The sequence below is a fragment of the Cheilinus undulatus genome, linkage group 14, assembly GCF_018320785.1.
Source record: "Cheilinus undulatus linkage group 14, ASM1832078v1, whole genome shotgun sequence".
Lineage (NCBI taxonomy): Eukaryota > Metazoa > Chordata > Actinopteri > Labriformes > Labridae > Cheilinus > Cheilinus undulatus.
In genome coordinates, this window is record NC_054878.1 from 32,093,975 (window position 1) to 32,115,137 (window position 21,163).

At 38.2% G+C, this 21,163-nt stretch overlaps 1 protein-coding gene across 2 annotated transcripts; it reads right to left on the reverse strand.

The window, feature by feature from the left end:
- Positions 1–94: 94 nt before the first annotated feature.
- On the reverse strand, positions 95–20,624 carry capn3b (calpain 3b). 2 transcript variants are annotated; one of them, XM_041804856.1, is made up of 23 exons: positions 20,064–20,624; positions 16,758–16,827; positions 16,089–16,207; positions 14,838–14,971; positions 13,894–14,062; positions 13,401–13,484; positions 13,222–13,313; positions 12,908–12,985; positions 10,768–10,928; positions 10,491–10,660; positions 10,398–10,409; positions 8,266–8,474; positions 8,109–8,145; positions 6,597–6,620; positions 6,306–6,392; positions 3,375–3,452; positions 3,177–3,234; positions 3,041–3,105; positions 1,823–1,891; positions 1,660–1,738; positions 1,073–1,189; positions 789–847; positions 96–488 (listed from the first exon to the last, which is right to left on the reverse strand). In XM_041804856.1, the coding sequence occupies exons 1-23, from the start codon at positions 20,379–20,381 to the stop codon at positions 462–464; spliced, it is 2,316 nt and encodes a 771-aa protein (XP_041660790.1). In that variant the 5' UTR covers positions 20,382–20,624; the 3' UTR covers positions 96–461. The 2 variants fall into 2 exon arrangements, with proteins under 2 accessions (XP_041660791.1, XP_041660790.1); XM_041804857.1 differs by lacking the exon at positions 6,597–6,620 and having other exon boundaries at positions 95–488.
- Between the last annotated feature and the right edge of the window lie 539 nt (positions 20,625–21,163).

Below are 21,163 nucleotides of genomic sequence, written 5' to 3' on the forward strand. Positions count from 1 at the left end.
TTTATATGTCATATTGTACATTGTGTATTTGAACGTGTTTAATTCCTACTGTATGTATGTGTACAGCAATAAAAGACAAATGTCCCTCATGCTCTTCACTTGCTGTATTTCAGAAACATACAGTACATTTTATTTACCCAATGAGACAATCAAAATATTAATTTACACTCTTGCTTTGTAATGCTGATCACATTCTGTTAGAAGCATTAATGACTGGATAGCAGGCTAAAAAGTAAGTGAGAACAGCAGATCAAATCTAACCCAGCATAGGCTTTGTGAACCTAAATACCACATAAAACAGCATAAATCACTGACTGCCGTTTTTACGTCAAGACATGGATTTTGCTGTATTTGTAAAATCTGTGCCAAAAAATGTAGAGGAAAAAAAATTCCATCCAGAAGTTGAGTCATTAATGTGAGAACCAACATTTTGCTGCCAGGTCGATGTTCAAGAGGGGGACTTATGAATACATGGTCAGCTGAAGCCACTGGAGAGAGAAACCAAAAGAATAAAAGACATCTTCAATCAGATGAAATAAAACAGCAGAGAGCCTAATAGGGTCACATTTTCAACCAGAAACTGTCAACCTCATTTCACCAGTAATTAAATATGAATTAAAAACTTGAGTTTGACACCCCTGTAATGGATTAGGAATCTCTCCATTGTAATTTGGCAGGCCAGGGGCCCCCAAAAAATTAGGAACGGCCCTGGTGACATAACCCAAATTTAAACAGAAAACTTTCATAAGAAATAACATTACTGATGCGGAATACCAAACATTGCTCACCTCAAGGACATTGAGTTTGATTATTCCATCACCGTCTTTATCAAAGGCATTAAAGGCTCCTGTAAAAGAAACTCATTTGTTTATAAATCTTGCATTATGCAGATAAATGAGGCTTCAGTCAGTGGGTTGTTAAAGATAAATACAACCCTGCAGAGATTTATGTAGGAGTCAGTAGGTGATTCCTAAAACAAATTGTAATTTTAACTAAGCCTTCAGCTGCAGTGAGACTGGTGAATGAAACAGTTTTATTCAAATACACATGCTCTGTTTTCATCTCTACTTACTGAACATGCCCTCTAGCCTCACAAAACAGCAGATGTAACTGTCGAAGTCAATGTTGAGATGTTCATCTGCGTAGCGCATGGCTATGATGTCATATAACTGGTTGTTTAGGTGAAACCCTTCAGAGCAGAAAAAAACAGCGATCAATTTACAGTTGAAATGACAAATTTATGTAAAGATCCAGACAGAACTGGGTTTAATTTCTACTGTAAGGTAGAGTTGGTGTTTTATCTGTGAGGTTGGAGATTCATTTCTCAGCTCCTGCAGCTACATGTCAGTCTGTCTTCGGGCAAGATATTTTACTCCAGTTTTTTCTCACAGCAGAATAAGTGGCATGTGATTGTGTATGCATGTGATGAATCAATGGCTACTAATAATACTGATGGACACTTTACATAGCAGCCTTCACCGTCAGTGTATGTATGTGGGTCAGGTGTGGCCTGCTGTGTAAAAAGTACTTAACAAGGTTAAGTCCTGTTTGATAATGAACCACTAGAGTTTAACTTTAAATGAAAATCGTCCAGATTGGAAATGCATAGAGGAAAATCCAAGTATATTATTGATCAGAGTAACTTCCCCACAAGCTCACCTGCTTCCTTAACAGCGTTCCTCATCTCAAAACTGCTGATGGAGGATGTATTGTTTTTATCGTAACGTCTGAAGATCAGCTGCAAACACGGAGACATCAGTCACATGAAAACTTGTATTTTTTTTAACATGAGCAGAAAAAGGTTGAGGTTGTGCTATTTTACCTGCCAAGCCTTGATCTTTTTCCACAAGTGTTTGAACTCCTGCAGGCTCAGCTTTCCCGTCCCGTCAGTCTGAGAAAAGAGTCGGTCAAGGAAACTGCATCTGGCATCTGATTTTCATGATGCTGTTCTTTTTCAGTCAGCTATTTAATGTAGATGTAGTAGTAGCTGGATAAGGGCACAGATTTAAAATGAGCTTTGCATAATAGTGCATATTGATTGTATTAAAATCACCTTAGTGTCTGTCATACAGTGTATATGCTGTGGAAAGAAACACTAGTGTTAAGACCACGGTCGTAATGTGTTTTGATGTTGTGTTTGTATTGTTTGCTCCAATTTGGCTGCATCTGGTGTATGTGTCTATTTTGCTGAGTCATCGCCTGCTGTTGATTGGCTGCTCCAGATACTGTGTCAACAGGTGATTGGCTGCGGCAGGGGGAACCCCGTCTCATTCAGTTTCCAACCAGCCATGCCAGCTTCTTCATCCAGAACTAACTTTTCAGTACTTTATCTCAGTCAAGAACACTCTTGTCATACATTTAACCATTTTATTGCAAAATGGATCTACAGTTTTACTTGGTGGAGAAGGCTCTGCTCAAAAGATACTCCCTGGGTTAGTCAAGCAGCATGCTTTGACTTTCTAGAGAGCGCAAAGCTAGAAACCCCCATACAGACAGATACATTTATGACAGTGCATACTGAATACAATAGAATTAGTTCATAAGAAATTAATCCACAGTAGCATGAATCTGAATATGAGGGTGCAACAAGCTTTATGCTATAAAGGAGGAGGCTGGGGTGGAGGAAGTTAAGCTTTGCCAGCAGCAAGCAGGGATTAGTGAGATGTATGTCTTATTTAAATACACCACTGTGTTGAGAGAAAGAGCTGTGATTGGCTGCAGGAGCTAATTAGGTTCAGCGCTAGGCTTCACAACCATGTATGCAATACCAAAAAATATCTGACAAAGTTGTAGCAAAACCCTGCTTGAACATTACTAAATCAGTTAATTAGTCAAAGCGCACAACCTTTATTGCTTTAACTAAAATACAACAGACCTTAATACTTCCCAACCACCCATGTCTAATGATAATTATTCTAAATGTAAGTTTTTCCCAAAAGCAACACATTTTCAGTCAGACTGACCTTCCAGGACATTTAAAGCCAGCATGTACTCTTGATCTAACCGTGAACTTGTTATAACCATTGAGATGAAAGGATACATCCATAAGTGCGATCATACTCCGACATGTTTCAAGGCTGAAACCTTCGCTCTTTATTTCACTGTCTGTAGAAAAGGACATCTCTATGAATGATCAGCACATGAGGTAACTTTAATAATGTTGCCAGCGTGCTCACGTTTGGAGAGGACGTTCTTCATGACTGTTTTGAGTTCACTGGCGCAGATCTGCATGTCCTGATGGAGGGAGCAACAAAGTGATTAACTTAAATATTACACACAGACGCCTGCATAGTCCTGCGTTACCTCACATATGTGAGGGTACCATGTATATTTATTTTGTTCTTTATTTTCCCTTTAAATCTCTGTTTACTCACCTCACCAGCAATCTTCTGGAAAATTGCTCTGAACTGCTTTTCCTCTTCCGTCTCCTCCTCTGGCTCAAGAAGTTTACGCTGAGCCATAAAAAGAATAGGACAAATTTAAAATGTGCAATTATTTCAAAATATATGTTCAACAGCCCTGAATTGTAAAAACATATCTGTGGGTGTTCAACCAGCATTACACTGTGTGAAGTATATATTTTCATGTTTGAAACTTTGGACAGTGTGCAGGTCACTAAAGCTTGGCCAGTTATCTTTACCTTTTATCTTTTACATGATTTGTTTTTTTGGCATTTACATATCTTGATTTCTCCCTGCTTCAAGGTGATTCCATTTAGCTGCTTTCTCATTTAAAGTAATTTGATAGGAGAACTCATTTACTAATACATTATAGCATCAAGACAGATTTTTTAATAGGCTAAAGAAACCAAGCTTGGGTCACTGTCCATGTACGTGGGCCACTCCAGTTCAAGTCCGGCCTGTGGCTTCTTTCCCACATGTTTCTTCCTCTCGCTCTCTCATCCCTGTTTCTGAAACTGGTCCGAAACAAAGCAGCGAGGCTTTTAACTGGTTTTAACAGACGGCATCACATCACACCTCCCTCACTTCCCTCCACTGGCTTCCTGTTACTTTTAGCACTGATTTAAGATTTTACTTATCACTTTAAGGCTCTTATGGGTTTAGCCCCAGGCTATATCACTAAGATGCTGACCTCTTATGAGCCTTCATGCAGCCTTAGATCCTCAGGCAGAGGGTTTCTGGTCGTTGCAAAGTCGAGACTCAAATCTAAAGGAGACAGGGCTTTTGCTGTTAGGGCCTTTGACTTTGGAACGACCTGCCTGAGGAGATAAGGCTAGCAGAATCAGTAGCATCTTTTAAATCACTCCTTAAAACTCACTTCTACTTCCTTTAACTTATTTTTATAATCACTCTTTTATTTGTTTTGCTGCTCTTACCCCTTTTATCCTTGACTTTTTCTTCCATTGCAATCTTAATATCCTCTGTTGTCAATTTATTACTGTTCCTTCTCTTTTAATCTGCAGGTAATCTTCTAATTTTTGTTTTATTGCTAATGATGCAATGTCGTCTTCCTATATGTGTATACAGTTTTACTTTCAAATCATATCATACTGTCTTTTCCTGGATATTTTCATCTTTTACAATTTTTAACTGCCTTCAAGATCATCTATGTCATTTCCATTTCTTTCAATTGTGCTAATTTCATAGAATTTTCTGTTTCAGTTTGTTTTGAACTGTTTATGATGACATTCACATAATGAGAGAGAAAAGCTGTTAAAAGTGTCCTTACTGGTTAAAGCTGTAAGTCTTCCCAGTATACTTTGTGAGTAGTTCCCAGCATTAAATACTCCTTAACCAGAAGTAAGCAACAGAGATGGATGGAGCGGCAGCTATTCTTGTCTCTACTTGACGTGGAAATGTCTTGTGCTTCGAGGTGCTTTTCAAACTTTTTTTGACCAAGGCAAACCAAAGATCAAGCCAGAATCTTAAGGCACATCATGTTCATATCCATGCAAAACAGTATGTTTTACACCTGTTGCAGTATCTTTAATTGTTATGTAGTTGTAGTTATAAAGAATGGTTGTACAGATTCCCAAAGCACACCTAGACTTCTCAGTGTGCCTTAGCAAACCATCTGGAAAGCCCTGGTCTTGTTGGGCCATGCTGAGTTAAGATTCAGGGATTGAGGGATAGGGTTATATATTATGGGGGGCACTGGGAGCAACAGAACCTATAGCCCATGACATGGACATGCCAGATTGTAGCCATAGGCTAGTTTTCATCTGTAGTCCCTGGCAGGTTGATGTTATCCATATAAAAATGTACATCAAGCATGGACATAATGAAAATAAATAATATACATACAATCAGAAAACACGCAGAGAACAAAAAATATAAACAGTACCAGATTGTACAAAGACCCACTTACAGAAGGTGCCTTTATGACTTTGTTTAAGACCAAAGACCAGGGATAAAGTGAACAATCATGGTCCATGATAAGATAGCAGTGCAAAACATAAATGGCATAAAGCAACACAACAGCAGCAGTTCATTCTTTCTTATGAGGCATTCTTTCATCTAAAGTACAGTCTTTCCAAGACATCAATTAATATTTAATGTCTGTAGCAGCAGCTTTTTCATGGCAGCTGTTGATAAAAGAAATGGACCATGGAAACTATAGAAAATGTGTAATTTCTCTGGCTTTGAAAACTTGGAAATCTTTGAGGTAATGTATTTACTCTACCAAAAAATTTACATAATTTAAACATAGGCATTTTAAAATGTTTGCTGGCAGATTTTTCATACTGCACTTCTTGTAAAACCTTGTTTTATTTCTTTAGTATTTCACTTTGTCTGGACAACGCACATTTCCAATTAACTTAAGCAAAGACTAGATAAAACTGCACTCTTACTATTCTTGTTGTGTTCTCAAAAATTAAAAAATTACTGGGCGAGGTCAATTTTATATGGTAACACAAGTTGCAAAACAAAGTCGCTGTTTTCCGTACTGATTAGCCAAAAAAAGTTTATATCAGGCAGCAAAGTCATGTCAGCATAATTTCTTCACAGTTCTTCAAACTATAAATAGCCCTGCTGGCATGATTGATTAGTTCTGGATGCATTTCCTTATAGATCCAGATGAGAGCAGCACATTAGAGAAACTCATAAACACGCTGGCCTGTATGCACTGAGGCCTTACGGGAAAACAGGTGCAGCCGAGACACTTGAGATGAGTTGGCTTCAAACTCAGTTGTTTTATGCCCTGGGATGTGAACTGGCTGGATGGACTGCATGTCAGAACCGTCAGTCTTCAGATATTCAGTCATGCAAAAGTCACTCTGAGCTCTTTTTCTCTATGATGTCAGTGTTTGAATGACTCTCACTTTACTCCTTCAATAAAATTACCTTTGGCTTTTTCTTCTTTTCCCCCAGAATGCTGTCGTGCTCGATTTCTTTGTTGGCTTTGGCTCTGTCTGACACAAATACAATGGGCTGGCATGTAATGGTAGTGGTTGGTAGAAGGAGAGCAGGATTATAAAAGACAGAGAAGAGAGTTATGTTAGAGTTATATCAAAGTTTATAATCACTTCATGCAATCAAACTAAAACTGCAACCATTATGAATAAGTGGACAGATGGACAGAAACAGCAGGGAGAGCAGGTTTTTAAAGAATGGTATGCTGCATGCATGCATTACCTTGTCTTTCTTTTTCTTGCCTTGCTGGTGTCCAATAAGACAAGAGGGACAGACAGATGAAATGAATGAAATGAGATGAAAAAGGGGGGGGGGGACGCTTTCAATGTAAAGTCTGTTAGTCAAAATTGTGGGGAAAACAAGGAGCAGAGTATGAATTGGGGAAAGAAATAGAAGAGTTGATTTTACGTGTAGGTTATATATTTGAGATTTGAGATATCTGAAATTCAAGTTAATACTGCAGGGTGAATGAGCGCTGTAGACCCAGTACTCTTGTTGAACGTGGAAGGCATCTGGACTGCACAGTTCTGGCACTGACATGTAATTTTCTCAGAAAAGATACATTTATCAAGTAGTAATGCCTAATATTATTTCTATTGAAGGCTCGTGTGAAAGTTAAACTTCCTCAGCAGCATCATGTTGCGAGAAAAGAAAAATCTTGTAAAAAATGACTCCACTATCGACATTTCTCTAATTGTCACATGCAAGTTAAAACCTTCTAAATGTTTGTCATAGCTGTCTTAAATATTGTTTACGGTTTTCCTGTGTGACATACACAGACTGTTCACAATGTGGACGTCTGCCTCCTAAAAATGCATTTTCATTTGCGTCTGAGGAGGCATTCTGAGTGGTTGATCAAATTAGTGCTTAACAGTGCTGTTCCTATGAGATGCTGTTAATGCTATCCATCTATTGCTGTTAACACTGGGTTAAAAAGCATTGTGGCAGTAAGGGAGTACCTATTAACTGCATCTACAGTGCCTATATAAAGTGTTAACTGCCTTGGATGTTTTACCTTTTTATTGGTTTTATAAACCGCCTGATCCTGTGTAGTCTTGCAAAGAAGAATGGTGTAAAATTTTAGTGTCCTTATGTGTAAGCCTGATTGAGACCTATCCACACAGACTTAGGGCTGTGGTTGCAGCTAAAGGAATATCTACTTAGTACCAACTTGAAGGGGTTGAATATTAAAGCAGTCATTTATTTTACATCACATGTTTTTATCTTATTTGGTTAATTAGTTTAACCACAGGCAAATCTGGGATTTGACCAAATGAGCCACACCCATCCTGTAACACTGTGTAATATTAAAGAAAAGAGCAACTGAGATCACTTCTGTTTTTTGTAACCAACTTTAAGATTTGTATTTCTGATGTAACATGGGAGTTTTTATATCGGACCCAATGTGAATTCATGAGTAGACACTGAAGGAGCCGACTTTGAAAGTTGCCAATTCTTTATCCCAGTACGTCTGTGAAGCTTTAAATACTAAATGTTAAAACATTTTTGCACTCTACAACAGAAAACTGGCCTTGCAAATACAATTTAGGGAATAGATTACGTTTGGAGGCCATGTTTTTATCAACTCAGATCAAATCTTTAAGTCATGTTTAAAGCTGTTTAATATATTTGAATATTTTTCTGTTTAAAGTAATTTCACCACTGCAGTATCAGCCAGAATTATAAACAGATATTTTTACCCAACAGCCACTTCATTTCATTGATGTAACAAACCTGTATTTGGTCTGATCCGATTGTGCTCTCAGTCTCCCTGTGAGGAAAACAAAAACATTAAGATTCCTGCTGGTCCCTAAAGACTTCACAATTTCACTGTCACCAGTCCCCCAAAATAACATCAGCTGCTCCACCATACATGGCTGGAGCTTCTTACTCAGAGGTGCTCTGCTTCTCAGAGAAGACCCTCAGGAGGAACTCTCCTTCCTGATGCTTTTCGAAGGTTGTAGGGATAATGACGTACTCTCCTGGAGGCAGACGGAAACGATCCGTCACCTCTCGAAGGTTTATGTAGGTTTTACATTTAGCTTTGGATGCTGTGTAGAGGAAGAAGTCCTTCTGCAGATGTTGGTTCTTTCCACGCATCTGGAGATGGACAGAAATCAGAGAAAGTGATTAAAAAAACTGGAAGCTGGTGGTATGAGAGCGGAAAAAAGAGAAATTAATGCTGATAACACAGAAAGGCAAAAAGGGAATATGCTTATATCCTGTATTTTTGATAGTTATATACTAAAGTCCTCCCCATACGTGCATTAATAACATTTTCAGGGTAAACTATTAAGAAAATTTCATGACACCTGACCCCTCAGAGCAAAAAGTTTTCTTGTAGTTTGCCAGTCAGGCAAGGAAGAAGGGGAATAATAAGAGGACTAGCAGGACACAGCCACCCAGAAAAATTCAGGAAGTTTTAAGGAGTTCTGTGCAAGAGTGAGTTGGGCTTTAGTTTCTTTGCATTCTTGCATCTATAATGTGACACATTAAGCCACTGCCATCATTTGTTTGTAGAGTTTAGCACAAAGACCATACATTAGCTATTTTATAATGGCAAAAATGTCCTTAACAATAACCAAATCTATTTCTACTAAAAGGTTGGCCACAATGGGGGATAACAGGGAAAGCTCTCTGGATGTCAGAAAATAACTAAAAATAACTGAAATAACTGAGAGAAAATAATGAAATAATTATACAAAGAGGCAAAAAATATGCAAAAAGAGGACAAAAAAAGTGGCAAAAATACATTAAAAAGCAACAAAACCAAAAATTGGATATAAATGCCAAGAAGAAGTGGCAAGATGGGTGTAAAGATGCAAAGCAGAGGAAAAATGGGCAAAGTGGTAAAGTGGCAGCAGAGTGGAAATCCAAGGTAAAAAACTGCAAAGAAATTGGTAAAATTTAGAAAAAGGGGGCAAAAACATCAAAAAAGGGTTCAAAGTGGCAAAACAGTGGCAAAAATTTTCATTAAGTGGCCAAAATTGGTTTAAGTGCCAAAAGAAATAGCAAATACTTTACAAAATTAGTCCAAAACATCTTAAATGAGCAAAAAGCTGCAAAAATTGGGTATAAACGTCAAAAAAGAGTGACAAGAATGGGTAATAAGTGGCAAAAATTGGTTAGGCACAAGAGTGGCAAGGAAAAAAAAATAAAAAATGGATTTAAGGCAGCAAAATGGAGCATAAAACATCAAAAATGGCTTGAAAGTGACAAACAACTAAAAAGCTGCAAAAATTGGGTATAAACGCTAAAAAGAAGTGGCAAGAAATGGGTGTAAAGTGGCAGAGGAGTGTCAATATGAGGAAAAAAAAAATCAATAAAAAGGGGCAAACAGTGGCAAAAATGACTGAAATGTGGCAAAAAGCACAAAAAAAACCCAGCCAAAATGGATTAGAAATGGAAAAAAGATGTAACTGTTAGGCTGAAGGCTAGCATAAATTCTTCATATCCAACACACATGCTTTGATATCAGTGAATCACAGCTAGGGAGGGCCCATTCTCTGTTTTTTTTTCAGGGGCCCATGCAGCCAAACCTGTGGACAGATGTCATTCCTAAGATTCGTGATATCAATTAGAGGTTGCAAGTAAAGAGTAAACACTCCTGGAGGTGACTGCAGCAAACCGAGATGTAATCTCAACAGACATAGACATGCTGCTTCTCTACTTCATATCAATGCTAAGTCAAGCTAACAAGCATATGTATCACTCTTCAAGCAAGCAAACAGTACTCTTAGAAATGTTAAAATATTCTTTAAGACTTCAACTTATTAAGCCTAAAACCATGTTAGAGATGCAGTGCTTCACTTAAGGTAAGTCACAATCTCTAACAGGATTATCATGAATTATCAGAATTTTTTTTATTTATCACTTTATCGAATGGGCTCATGTTGATAAGTAGACATTTAAAGACCTGGACCTATAAATATTAATATGATAACTACCACTCGCACTGCTTCATCAAAAACATAAACAGCATGCAGATACAGGTCAAGGCATCCTTCAACAAGGCAGGCTTACCTCTTTTGGTACCTGCAAAGAGAAAGAAGACATTCAGTGGATTAGCTCATCAAATGCAGGAAGAAGTCTCAGTCATTAAGGCTCATCTGGTACCTCATAAATGGAAAATCCAATGGTGAGGAATTTGGCCCCCTGGTGGCGCAGCCTCCTCCGACCTTTTTGCATCAGAGCCACAACAACCGTGCAGGCAACCTGCCCGTCCTCTGGGTCATCATCCTCTTCAAACAGCTGCAGTCGGTACTGTGGGTTTGTCCAGAATGTGTCTGAAAGAACAAAAGACAATTCAGCATTGATGGATTTTATGACCATATGCAGAGACATTTGAGTCAAACAGGATTTTGACTGGCTCTTAGAGGAATAAAATGCAAACCTGGAAAGTTCCTGCAGCCACCTGCGGAGCTTCCTCTCACCCAGCGACCCTCATTGACTGACACGGTCCAGGTACATCTCTCATCCCCCTGCAGTGTGTCAGGGGTCAGGTTACACATCTCCAGCTTTGTGAAGTTCTTCTTGAAATCATCATAAGACATCCTGGTGGGGAAGACAAAATAGGAAGATTTTAGACTTCCAGAGCAAGTGATGTTTTTTTTCCTCAGGTTTAAGAATAGTGGTTTCAGATTTTGAAGCTCCTTCACTGACGGTGATTAATGATTTTTGATAAATTAGACCTGATTTGACTTCAGCACAGCTGTAATTTAAGCTGAAATTTAAAATACAAATGAAATTGAATTACAGCCATAATGCTGCTGTTGTGTAAGCAGCTTGAGGCTACAAAAGTTTAAATACATTTTCTTCTCATTTATCTACACTTAGTACCTCATCATGATGAAGTGAAAACAGAATTTTACTAAATTAATTCAAAATATAAAACTGAAAAATCAAATAGACATAAGTATTCAGACCCTTTACTCAGTACTTCATTGAAGCACCACTGGCAGCAATTACAGCCTCCAGTTTTTTTTTTTAATATGATGCAACAAGCATTGCACACCTGGATTGGGCAATTTTCTGCCAGTCTTCTTTTCCTCTTTGCAAATCCTCTCAACCTCAGTCAGGTTGGAGGGGGACTGTTATCAGCCATTTTCAGAGCTGTGCCAAACCACTCTTGTGTTGTCTTGGCTGGGTGCTTCGGGCCATTGTCGTGCTGGAAGGTGAACCTTTGGTCCAGACTGAGATCCTGAGCACTGCAGAACAGGTGCCATTGAAGATATCTCTGTTCCTTGCTCCATTCAGCTTTCCCTCAACCCTGACCAGTCTCTCAGTCCCTGCTGCTGAAAAGCACACCCACAGCATGATGCTGCTACCACCATGTTTCACTGCTGGGATGATACTGGGCCAGTGTCTGGTTTCCTCCAGACATACCGTTAAGAATTTAGGCCAAACTAGGCGCGCCGGTAGTCGAGTGGTTAAGGCGCATGCCATATACACAGGCGACCCGGGTTCAAATCCAGCCCGTGGCACTATTTCATGCATGTCTCTCCCCGCTCTCTCCCCTGTTTCTGACTCTATCCACTGTCCTATCGCAAAAAGGCAAAAAATAAATCTAAAAAAAAAAAAGAATTTAGGCAAAACTGTCCAATCTTGGTTTCATCAAACCACAGAATCCTGTTTCTCACAGTCTAAGAGTCCTTAAGGTGTTTTTTTTTAACTCCAAGTGGACTTTCATGTGTTTTGCAATCAGGAGAGGCTTCCAACTAGCCACTCTGCCATAAAGCTCAGATCAGTGGAGGGCCACAGTAATGGTATCTCTCTGGAACTTTTTGTCATCTCTCTTACTAAGACCCTTCTCAGCTTTTGCAAGAGTCCTGGTTGTGTCAAACTTCTTCCATTTGAGAATTATGGAGGCCACTGTACTCTTGGGAACGTTCTGTGTGGCAGAAATTGTTTTGTAGCCTTCCCCAGATTTATGCCTTGAAACAATCCCATCTATGAGATCTGCGGACATTTCCGTTGACATCTTGGCTTGGTTCCTGCTCTGATATGCGTTGTTAGCTGTGAGGCCTATATTCTATAGAGAGGTGTGTACCTTTCCAAATCATGTCCAATCAATTTACTTTACCACAGGTGGACTCCAATAAAGGTGTAGAAACATCTCAGCAACAATCAAGTAAAATAGGAGGAACCTGAGCTAAATTTCAAGTGTTCAAAATGTCTGAAATATTTAGGTCAATGTGATAGTTCATTTTTTTATATTTAATAAATTTGCAAAAGTTTTAATAATTCTGTTTTTACTCTGTCATGATTGGGTATTGAGTGTAGATTAATGAGTGAAAAAAATTAATATTACTGATTGTGCCATCAGGCTGCAACATAACAAAATCAGAAAAGTGAGGAAGTCTGAAAACTTTATGAATGCAATGCATGGGGGAATGAATAGCAAGTTAGCATGCTGGAATTCATCATAAATTTGTACATTTTATAAATTGTGAAGGATTTGACCTGAGACGTGAGTGACAAACAATCTCAAATAAAAGATGTGATGAAGAGCACACCAAAGCACTTTTACTCACCAAAACTCACTTGCCTCTACAGTTTGTTTTTTAAGATTTTCTCTGTCTGCGATGGAAAGAGTCGACCACTCCTCTGAACTGTGGATGGACAGAATAAGATTAAAACATATTCACCACAAATGTAAAGAATGTCTGAAAGCAGAATGTGGTCATAAAGGGTTTTTTTAAGTCAAGTTATAGATTGACTGCTGTTTCATTTTATCTAGATCTTTGAATGCCTCAGAAATCTCATACAACTCAGATCAACCAATCTACTACTAACAACACTCTTTGTAACAAATGAAATATTTCAAAGATCTGGGATCGGGTCTTACTTTGGACTCCATGGTCCCTTCCACAGCACCCAACCCCAGGGATTACGTAAACGCATCAGGCGTATTTTCGTCTTCTTTCCAACCTCGTCACACTAGAAAATAACTAACCTCCATTAGCATGATTTGGAAAATGAATTCTCTTGTAAATATATTTAAATTGTGTGGACGTCATTCTGTACCTCCGCTAGGTCTATGATGGAGTAGGCATGACCTCTGACCAGACCCAGATCAGTCCGACTCTCCATTTCACTGGCTGAATAAACCTGAAAAACAGAGGAAAGAAGAAAGACAATATTCAAGCAGAACATCACAGTCTTACCACTTAGATTCTTGTGACCTTGTTCCAGTGATAGCCGAGGCGAGAGGCATCATGTATTTGGGTTGTCCATCCCTATGATGGCAACATTTTTGTGAACGTGGTATCTCAAGAATAGTTTAAGGGATTTTCTTTAAACATTTCTCCAATGTCTTTACAAGAGAACAAGTTTCTGTTTCAGTTTCTCTTATTAATTTGATAGGGTACTTTTCTGTTTCTTTTTATCCTGCTTATTATGGTAAAACTTGATTAGCATTTTTAAGTAATCACTGTTGCAGCACGGTTTCTATTCTTCCTTTTTTGTTAAACTCTATGTCTTCTGCCCACTTTTATCCAGATCTTCAAACACCACTCACATCTATGGAGCAGCCCATCAGCGAGCCTCTCTCCAGCGCCTTCTTCATGATTTTGTACAGCTCTTTGGGCGACTCTGACAGCTCAAAGAACTCAGTGACTCCTCCTGTGAAATCCTCCATGGCTTCCAAAGTGTTTCCACCTTTCAGAGCTTCATAACACCCGTGCAACCTGAGAGGGAGAAAGAGGGGTCAGACATTCGAGTTCAATGTGCCACAATATTTGAAGCACATTCTGGAAACACTGGCCGAAATTGGTGTAAAAAAATCATACCAAAGTCTTGTTTGACAGATTTTCTTAAATCTGGTGATATGTCATAATGTGAGCTGAGTGCTTAAATGATACCTTAAGAAATACCGTTCTTTTGCAAAGCTCAAGTACTGGTTTGGGAATTGACTTTTCTTGGTAAGAACGTTGTTGAGGACAAGGGGGAGCAACTATGACAACAAACTTTACATTGCTCTTATGCTCTTTTCACACTTGTACAAAACTACTGATAAGTTTCGTAAAAATTCAGAATGATTTGCGCATGTGAACTCAATCAGCCAAATTTTATTCACAGACTTTTCCTTTAAATATTACCAGGAAGCCCCTTCAGCATTCCCCCTCTTCCACCCCTCCTTTTCCAAACAGGCAAGCTGCAGAAAAACTTCCTGCTGTGAGGAGCAGGTGTGCATGAGCAATTTAGAGATGCATCTAGGTAAGATTTTCTCAAAAGTTTCTGGAAAGCATATGTGAAAGGGGCTCCAGATACAAAAAAGTGGAGTCTGCGAGTCTAAACATCTCAATTCGTCAGCGTTGCCAACTTGCATTTAAATCATTCACCTCCATTTGAAAATTTCATTTTTCATTTAAATATCTTCTATTTGAACTTATATTTAAACAATCAGCACAAAATTTGTCACAGAATATCTCTGGACCAAGACGGGGAAAAACAACTCCTTACTTGGCATAGGCTTTCTCCAGAAGAGCGCTCCAGAACTCGTTCTCCCTGAAAGATTTGGTAAACACCAGCTGGTTGTTGCAGGTTGGGATGCGGTCGTCTACAACTACATCAATCCATTCACCATAACGCCAGAACTAAGAATCAGGGACATAGAACAGATTTAAAACAGAGTCAAACATGAGACAAAGAAGGAGCATTTATTGGTGTGGAGAGAAAATAATCCTGCTATGGCAATGTTTCAGTTCAAAACTTTTGCAGTTTTTGGGTATCAGGGACTTAAAGCTTTCTAAACAAAACCAGTTTCTGTTATATGTGGCACTCAGAGTCCAGGAAAAACGTGTGTATGAAATGAAAGTGTATTGTATGGTATGGTAGGGTATGGTATGGTGTCGTATTGTATGGTATTGTATTGTATTGTGTCATATCGTATTGTTATGTAACATATCGTTACATAACACAACCTAACATATCACACTGTGACTTACCATAACCATCATATTGTATTTTAACATACTGTATTGTTTGTATCATGTCATAAAGTAACTTATCATATCCTGTTGTAATGTAACATATCATAATTTAACATATTGTAATTTAACATATCATAATGTAACATAGGATAATCTAACACATTGTAATGTAACATATTATAATGTAACGTATCAGAATGTAGCAGATAATTTTACATATAATTTAACATATAATGTAGTAGTGTTTGTATCATGTTGTAATGTAACATATCATAATGTAACACATTAGAATGTAACATATTGTAATATACCATATCATAATGTAACATATAATGTAACATATCGTAATGTAACATTGTAACTAAACATATCGATACCATAGGATAGTTGCATTCTGTATCACAACATAACACAACCATGGTATTATAACGTGACTTATCATTACATATCGTAGCGTACCGTATTGTACCATGTTATGTCATACCATATCTTATTGTAATGTAACATAATGTTCCATATTGTAACGACATGTATTATATCTTACTGTATCAAGTTGTATCCTATCCTGTCCTAACCTATCCTACTGTTTGGTGTCCTGTATGATATCAAAGTTTAATGTTTTGGATTTATGACTTAGGACAAAGTAACTGTTTCACATTTGGGAAAATAAATTAAGGTAATTGACCTTTGATTGGGTATTTAGGGGCTATAGCATGGACTTACAGATTTTAGTGAGTAAGTTTCAAAGCTTTATTCTCAAAATATGAGTAGTGTTTTGAACCTGAAAGTGAAAGATCCCAGCATAGTTCTCAGTGAAGCTCTGATCCGGGGGAATCACTCTGTACAGCAGCTTCTCGTTCACTGTCAGACAGGCGATGGCGGCCAGCAGCCAGCAGTCACCTGTCAACAGCAGACTCATGAAGCATGGAGACACTTGATCTGAGCATACCGATTTATAAAGCAACAGAGGTGTCATAGATTAAAGTCACATTTATGAAGGTGGCAGCCGTCAACATCAGTAGGTGACTAAGTTAAGGATAATCTCAGGGTCAGGGCAGTTATAGAGCGTGATCTTATCTCTGCTTTAACATATATATATATATACCTTGGCTGTACTCTTTGTTATTAAAGATGTTTGCTGTTCTTACATCCATCCACTGTTACTTCTGGTGCAAGGGATACAAAGGTGGGAAATATTTGATTTTTTATTTTTTCAGTATTAAAGAGGGAGCATTTAGGATATTTGATTCTCTGTAAGAGTGCAGACAGGATTTAATAAGAAAAAAAAGGGTCTCGTCATAATTTTTTTTTGTAAGTAACATGACCGGTCTGTGGATTAAAGTGGATCAGGAAATCAAGTAGAGGCCAGTTTTACATGTATAAACACACAAAAGCAGACTTTGAATTTGTTCATAACCACTTCTTTAAAAAGAGATGCAGCTTAAGTTACCCAATTTTCCTTGACAGATGTCCGTCCTTTTGGCTCCATCTATGATAAACTGGGGGTCTTCACAAAGTTCCTGTCAGAGAAAAAAATAAAAGTATTTGCTTGCTTTTTTTATGGGTTAGAGTTTTAGACAGTAGTTTAGACCATGTAAAACATTCTCAGTAAACACCTGAATGCAATGCAGTTTTAGTGTTACCATATAATTTCATATTTTCTCCTTGTGTGCTGAATTAAATGTTTTGTTAAAGAACAGAGTCAAATCTCAAAGTAAGGTATCATTTTTCTTATAAAAACCATTTGACAACCACAACAAAATTTGCAAATCTACACCTCACATGATTGACTATTGGAGTACCTGACCCTGAAACTGAATGCCGATTGTAGAAATTTGTCAGGCACGTTGAGACTTTGAAACCTCCCTCTCCATTTGCTGCATATTTATGAGCAAGCAGCTGCTCGAGGTTTCCTGGTCATGACCCGTTAGTCTCCTAAACAAGTGATAATGTTGTGATGAAGGCAGAGAAGCTCTCGCCTTTTATTTATGTACTGACTCTCTGATGTGGCTGAGGGATTGACAGTTTGGTTCATGTGACAATGAACATTTTATCGTCCATCTGTATTTTATACTTACATGCACATAAGATGGATTATATGCTTTATTCTCTTAAGATATATCTACAGTGCCTATAATGTTTTACCTTTTTATTGATTTTATAAAGCAATCATGGTTGATGTAATTTTAAAATTACACAGAAAAACCCTCTTCAATGTCAAGTTGAAAACAGATTTCAGTGAGCCCTGCTGGGGTGCCTTTGGTCATGTTTCTGGTGGATTAATGTTATTGTGGATTGTGTGTTTGGAACACATTTGCACCATGAGTGAAGTTAGTCATGTGACCTTAAGAGTTCCTCAAGGATGCATAGTGCGTATTCTTCATCAGTATGAACTGCCTTGGGGTGAGGTTGTTTTTGCCAGGAGACCCACCTTGCCATGGATTTTCAAGAGTTACTGCAGCTCTGTCAGATTGGAAATATTTAACACTTTCAAACGTATAGTTTAACTATAAACCAACATAAAAACTTTAAAGTGTTAAATCTAACTCTAATGAGTTTGATTCACACTGTTCCCTTGTTTTGGCCTATAAGGAAAGATCATATTTCAGTATTTAGAGGAAACTTCAAATTAGATACTTTGCACTTTAACGTATGTAGACTTTATAGACCAGTACTTTAACTTGCACTTATGTAAATTTTAACCAAAGTAACTTTCTTTTACTAGAGTACTATAGTTGTCTACTTTTCCTCCTCTGCATGTGTATAATGCGTAATCTGAAACTGAGTCTTTAATATTACAAAAAAATAACAGTTTCCTGAAATTTCCAGGTGTAAATGCATGACGGGAGATCACTATAAAACTAAGGTGCCACATATTTTTAAATCCAGTGGATCACAGCAGTGATCTCTTCATCATCTGATCAACCGTAACGCAGACTGTAAAAAGGCAGAGTCATGTTCCCAATTTAGCGCAAGCTCCAGCAGTGACCCCTGAACAGGACTCATGTATCACTTATCTCAGCTGCATGTCTAAAGTTACATTTAACATACGGTAAGTCATTAAACCAGGGAAACTTTTTTTCACTGAGGGCTACATTCAGAAAAATATGAGGATGACCGGGCCACTTTGATGTAGCATATTAAAGTTATAAATCTGAGATTAAAGTCAGAATTCAGAAGACCTGTCCAATGTAGATTGACTTATGCTTAGTGGTTGAAAATCTTTAAATTGATTGTGAATGGCTGATAAATACCCAACCATTCTTAGGGATTTTGGCGATCCCTACCCCAGGATCAACACAAGGTCAGGATCAGATTGTTGCTCCATAGTAGAGAGAGGAAACTCTGACAGGTCATCTCTACATTTAGCCACAAAATGACAGCAAACTGAATGAAGCTGCCAGACTTTATAGGAGTGTTGGTGACTGAAGATGAATATTACCATGATATGCTTTGAAAGTTGGACCTTGAGACAGGGCAGAAAGCAAAGCAAATTACCATCATTATGCTGCTATTTACTGCTGTAATCATTTCTTTATTCATCTGGGCATCATGAATCAAGATATTGAAATTATTTTGTTGTTCATAAATTCATCACTTATATTTTTATCTTAATTTAGTCATGCAAAAAAAGTAGCTAATAAAATCTTCCTGTCAAAGTTTGTTTACAGAATGAACAAAGCAGCACCGTGTATTGTCGAAGTCCATAATTGCCATTTCTCAATTTATTTTTTGTTTATTCCAGAAAGTGCTGCAAGCCATTTAAAAATGGACCACGGCCCACATTTGCCACATTTTCTGTGCAGCTTTCGCTGTATGCTTCAGGTCATTATCCTCCTGTAAAATAAATCTTCTCCCAAGCTGTAGTTCTCTTGCAGACTAAAAAAGATTGCCCCCCCAGGATTTCCTATATTTTCCTGCATTCATTTGACCCTTTACCTTTACAAGCCTTCCAGAACCAACTGCAAAGCATCCCCACAGCATGATGCTGCCACCACTGTACCTCACAGTGGGGATGGTGTGTTTGTGGTGATGCACAGTGTTTGGTGTCCGCCAAGCATAGGGCCTTGTCTCCTTAAACAGTGGCTTTTTCTTTGCCACTCTACCCTTAAGCTTTGATTGGTAAAGAACCAGGGCAACAGTACAATAAATACAATAAAAGGGTCCAAGGGGGTTAATATATTTATAGGTACTGTACATTGCTGAAACAATAATCATCTATATATTATCAGGCAGTGTATTATATTATAAATAATGATAATAATAATATGCCTGCGTTAAAAAGACTATATCAAATGATATAGTATGATATTACATTCTATAATTTGAGAAATTGTGTGTTTATATCAACAAAAACTTTTAATCAGTTAGAATCAAAAATGAGTCTTACTACGCCAAAGAAAGCTGAGGCAAAATATCTTGTTATCTGGGCAAGTCAGAGTCATTAAGGTTAATTTCTGGAAGATTCTGAGACCCTCTGAATGTATTCAAGACAAATATAAAACTCAGCAGCCAATGCTGAGTAGCTACTTTGTTTCCCAGCTCTGGCAGGGGGCATCCTTGAGTGTGAGACTCAGCTGTCTGTGACTGGAGAGGGTGACAACCCAAAGATATGCATCTACAAACATGCAGCCATATCAATTTAACACCCTACCCATGTGTTGTGGTATAAGTAATGGAGGACTGTAAAGGAGGAGCCTTTTTCAGTAAATATGATTTGGCTTAAAAGATTAAATGAGAGACGATTTGCACTCACCGAGGGACGTTTCCACTCAATCTTCATTGAGGGTTTATGACTATAGAAGAGAGAGGAGTCATTTGCTGGGAACAGAGGGTCTTCAAACACCACTTTCTTCCTCACATATTTATCTCGTAGCTCCAAGAAAGTCTTAAGACGCTTGGCATCCTTGACAGCCTCATTTCTGCTCAGAATCGCAGAGTAGATGGAGTTACTCCCAGTGAGAGAGTATTCAGCTTTGCCATCAGGTCCAAGTGATGCCTCAGTTTCAAAGAGCACCTTCACTTTTGTGTCCTCAACAAGAGGTGCTTTATCTTCGTGTGTCTTGTCCCCCATTTTATCAGCGAATTCCTCAGCTTTTGGAATCCCTGCTTTAAAGTCAGCTCATAAAGTGCAGTAAGAAACTTAGAAGTCCCTCCAAATTTGCAGAAGCAGTATGAACTTGCAAAACAGCCCCAAAGAAACTTCCTGTCCTCCCTGGCTCCTGTTACACTTTTAGTTCCTTTATTTGCTGGGAAATATTATCACTGCTTGTGGGCAGCCAGGAAACCAACAGCCTCTCACACCAGTGCTCTCAGAATCAATGTTGTGTCCCTGGTGCTGACTGGACCTAAATATAGGCCTCTTTAAAGAAGGGGAGGAGGCTTCTCCAAGAGTGACCCTCACCATGCCACAACATTTCAGGTCACAGTGGGCTGTCTGATAGGAGCTGTACTAAATATGTATACTTTACTAAAGATAAAGAGACAGTTACTGAAGAGTTAAACCTTAGTGCTTATAATAGCCACAATTCTGACATTACCTTTTAGTAACTCATACTGGCTTGAAATTGCTAGCACAACCAATATGACTGACTCTGTGGAATAACTAAAAAACACATGATTGAAAAGCATAATGCCCTGCTATATTGACACCTAGTGGTAAAAGAAAAGCCTTGTAGTTGATTTTCTTTTCAATGGTGTATTCTATCTGACTAAATCCCCATACATCAGAATTCTATTGGTCTAATTTTCTGTCATTCTACCCCTATATCAAATAAGAAAAGAGAGCATGTGGAGCAGAGGGGTGCCAGGTTTGAGTGAGACAAGCACTTGCGTTTCAATATCATGTCAGATAAT

Coding starts and splice junctions, on each gene's coding strand:
- capn3b (XM_041804856.1), bottom strand. CDS start 20,381: ATGGGGGACAAGACACACGAAGATAAAGCACCTCTTGTTGAGGACACA. Junction 13,314..13,400: donor CCATCATAGACCTAGCGGAG/GTACAGAATGAC, acceptor GTTATTTTCTAG/TGTGACGAGGTTGGAAAGAA. Junction 6,393..6,596: donor GCAAGAAAAAGAAAGACAAG/GTAATGCATGCA, acceptor ATTACATGCCAG/CCCATTGTATTTGTGTCAGA.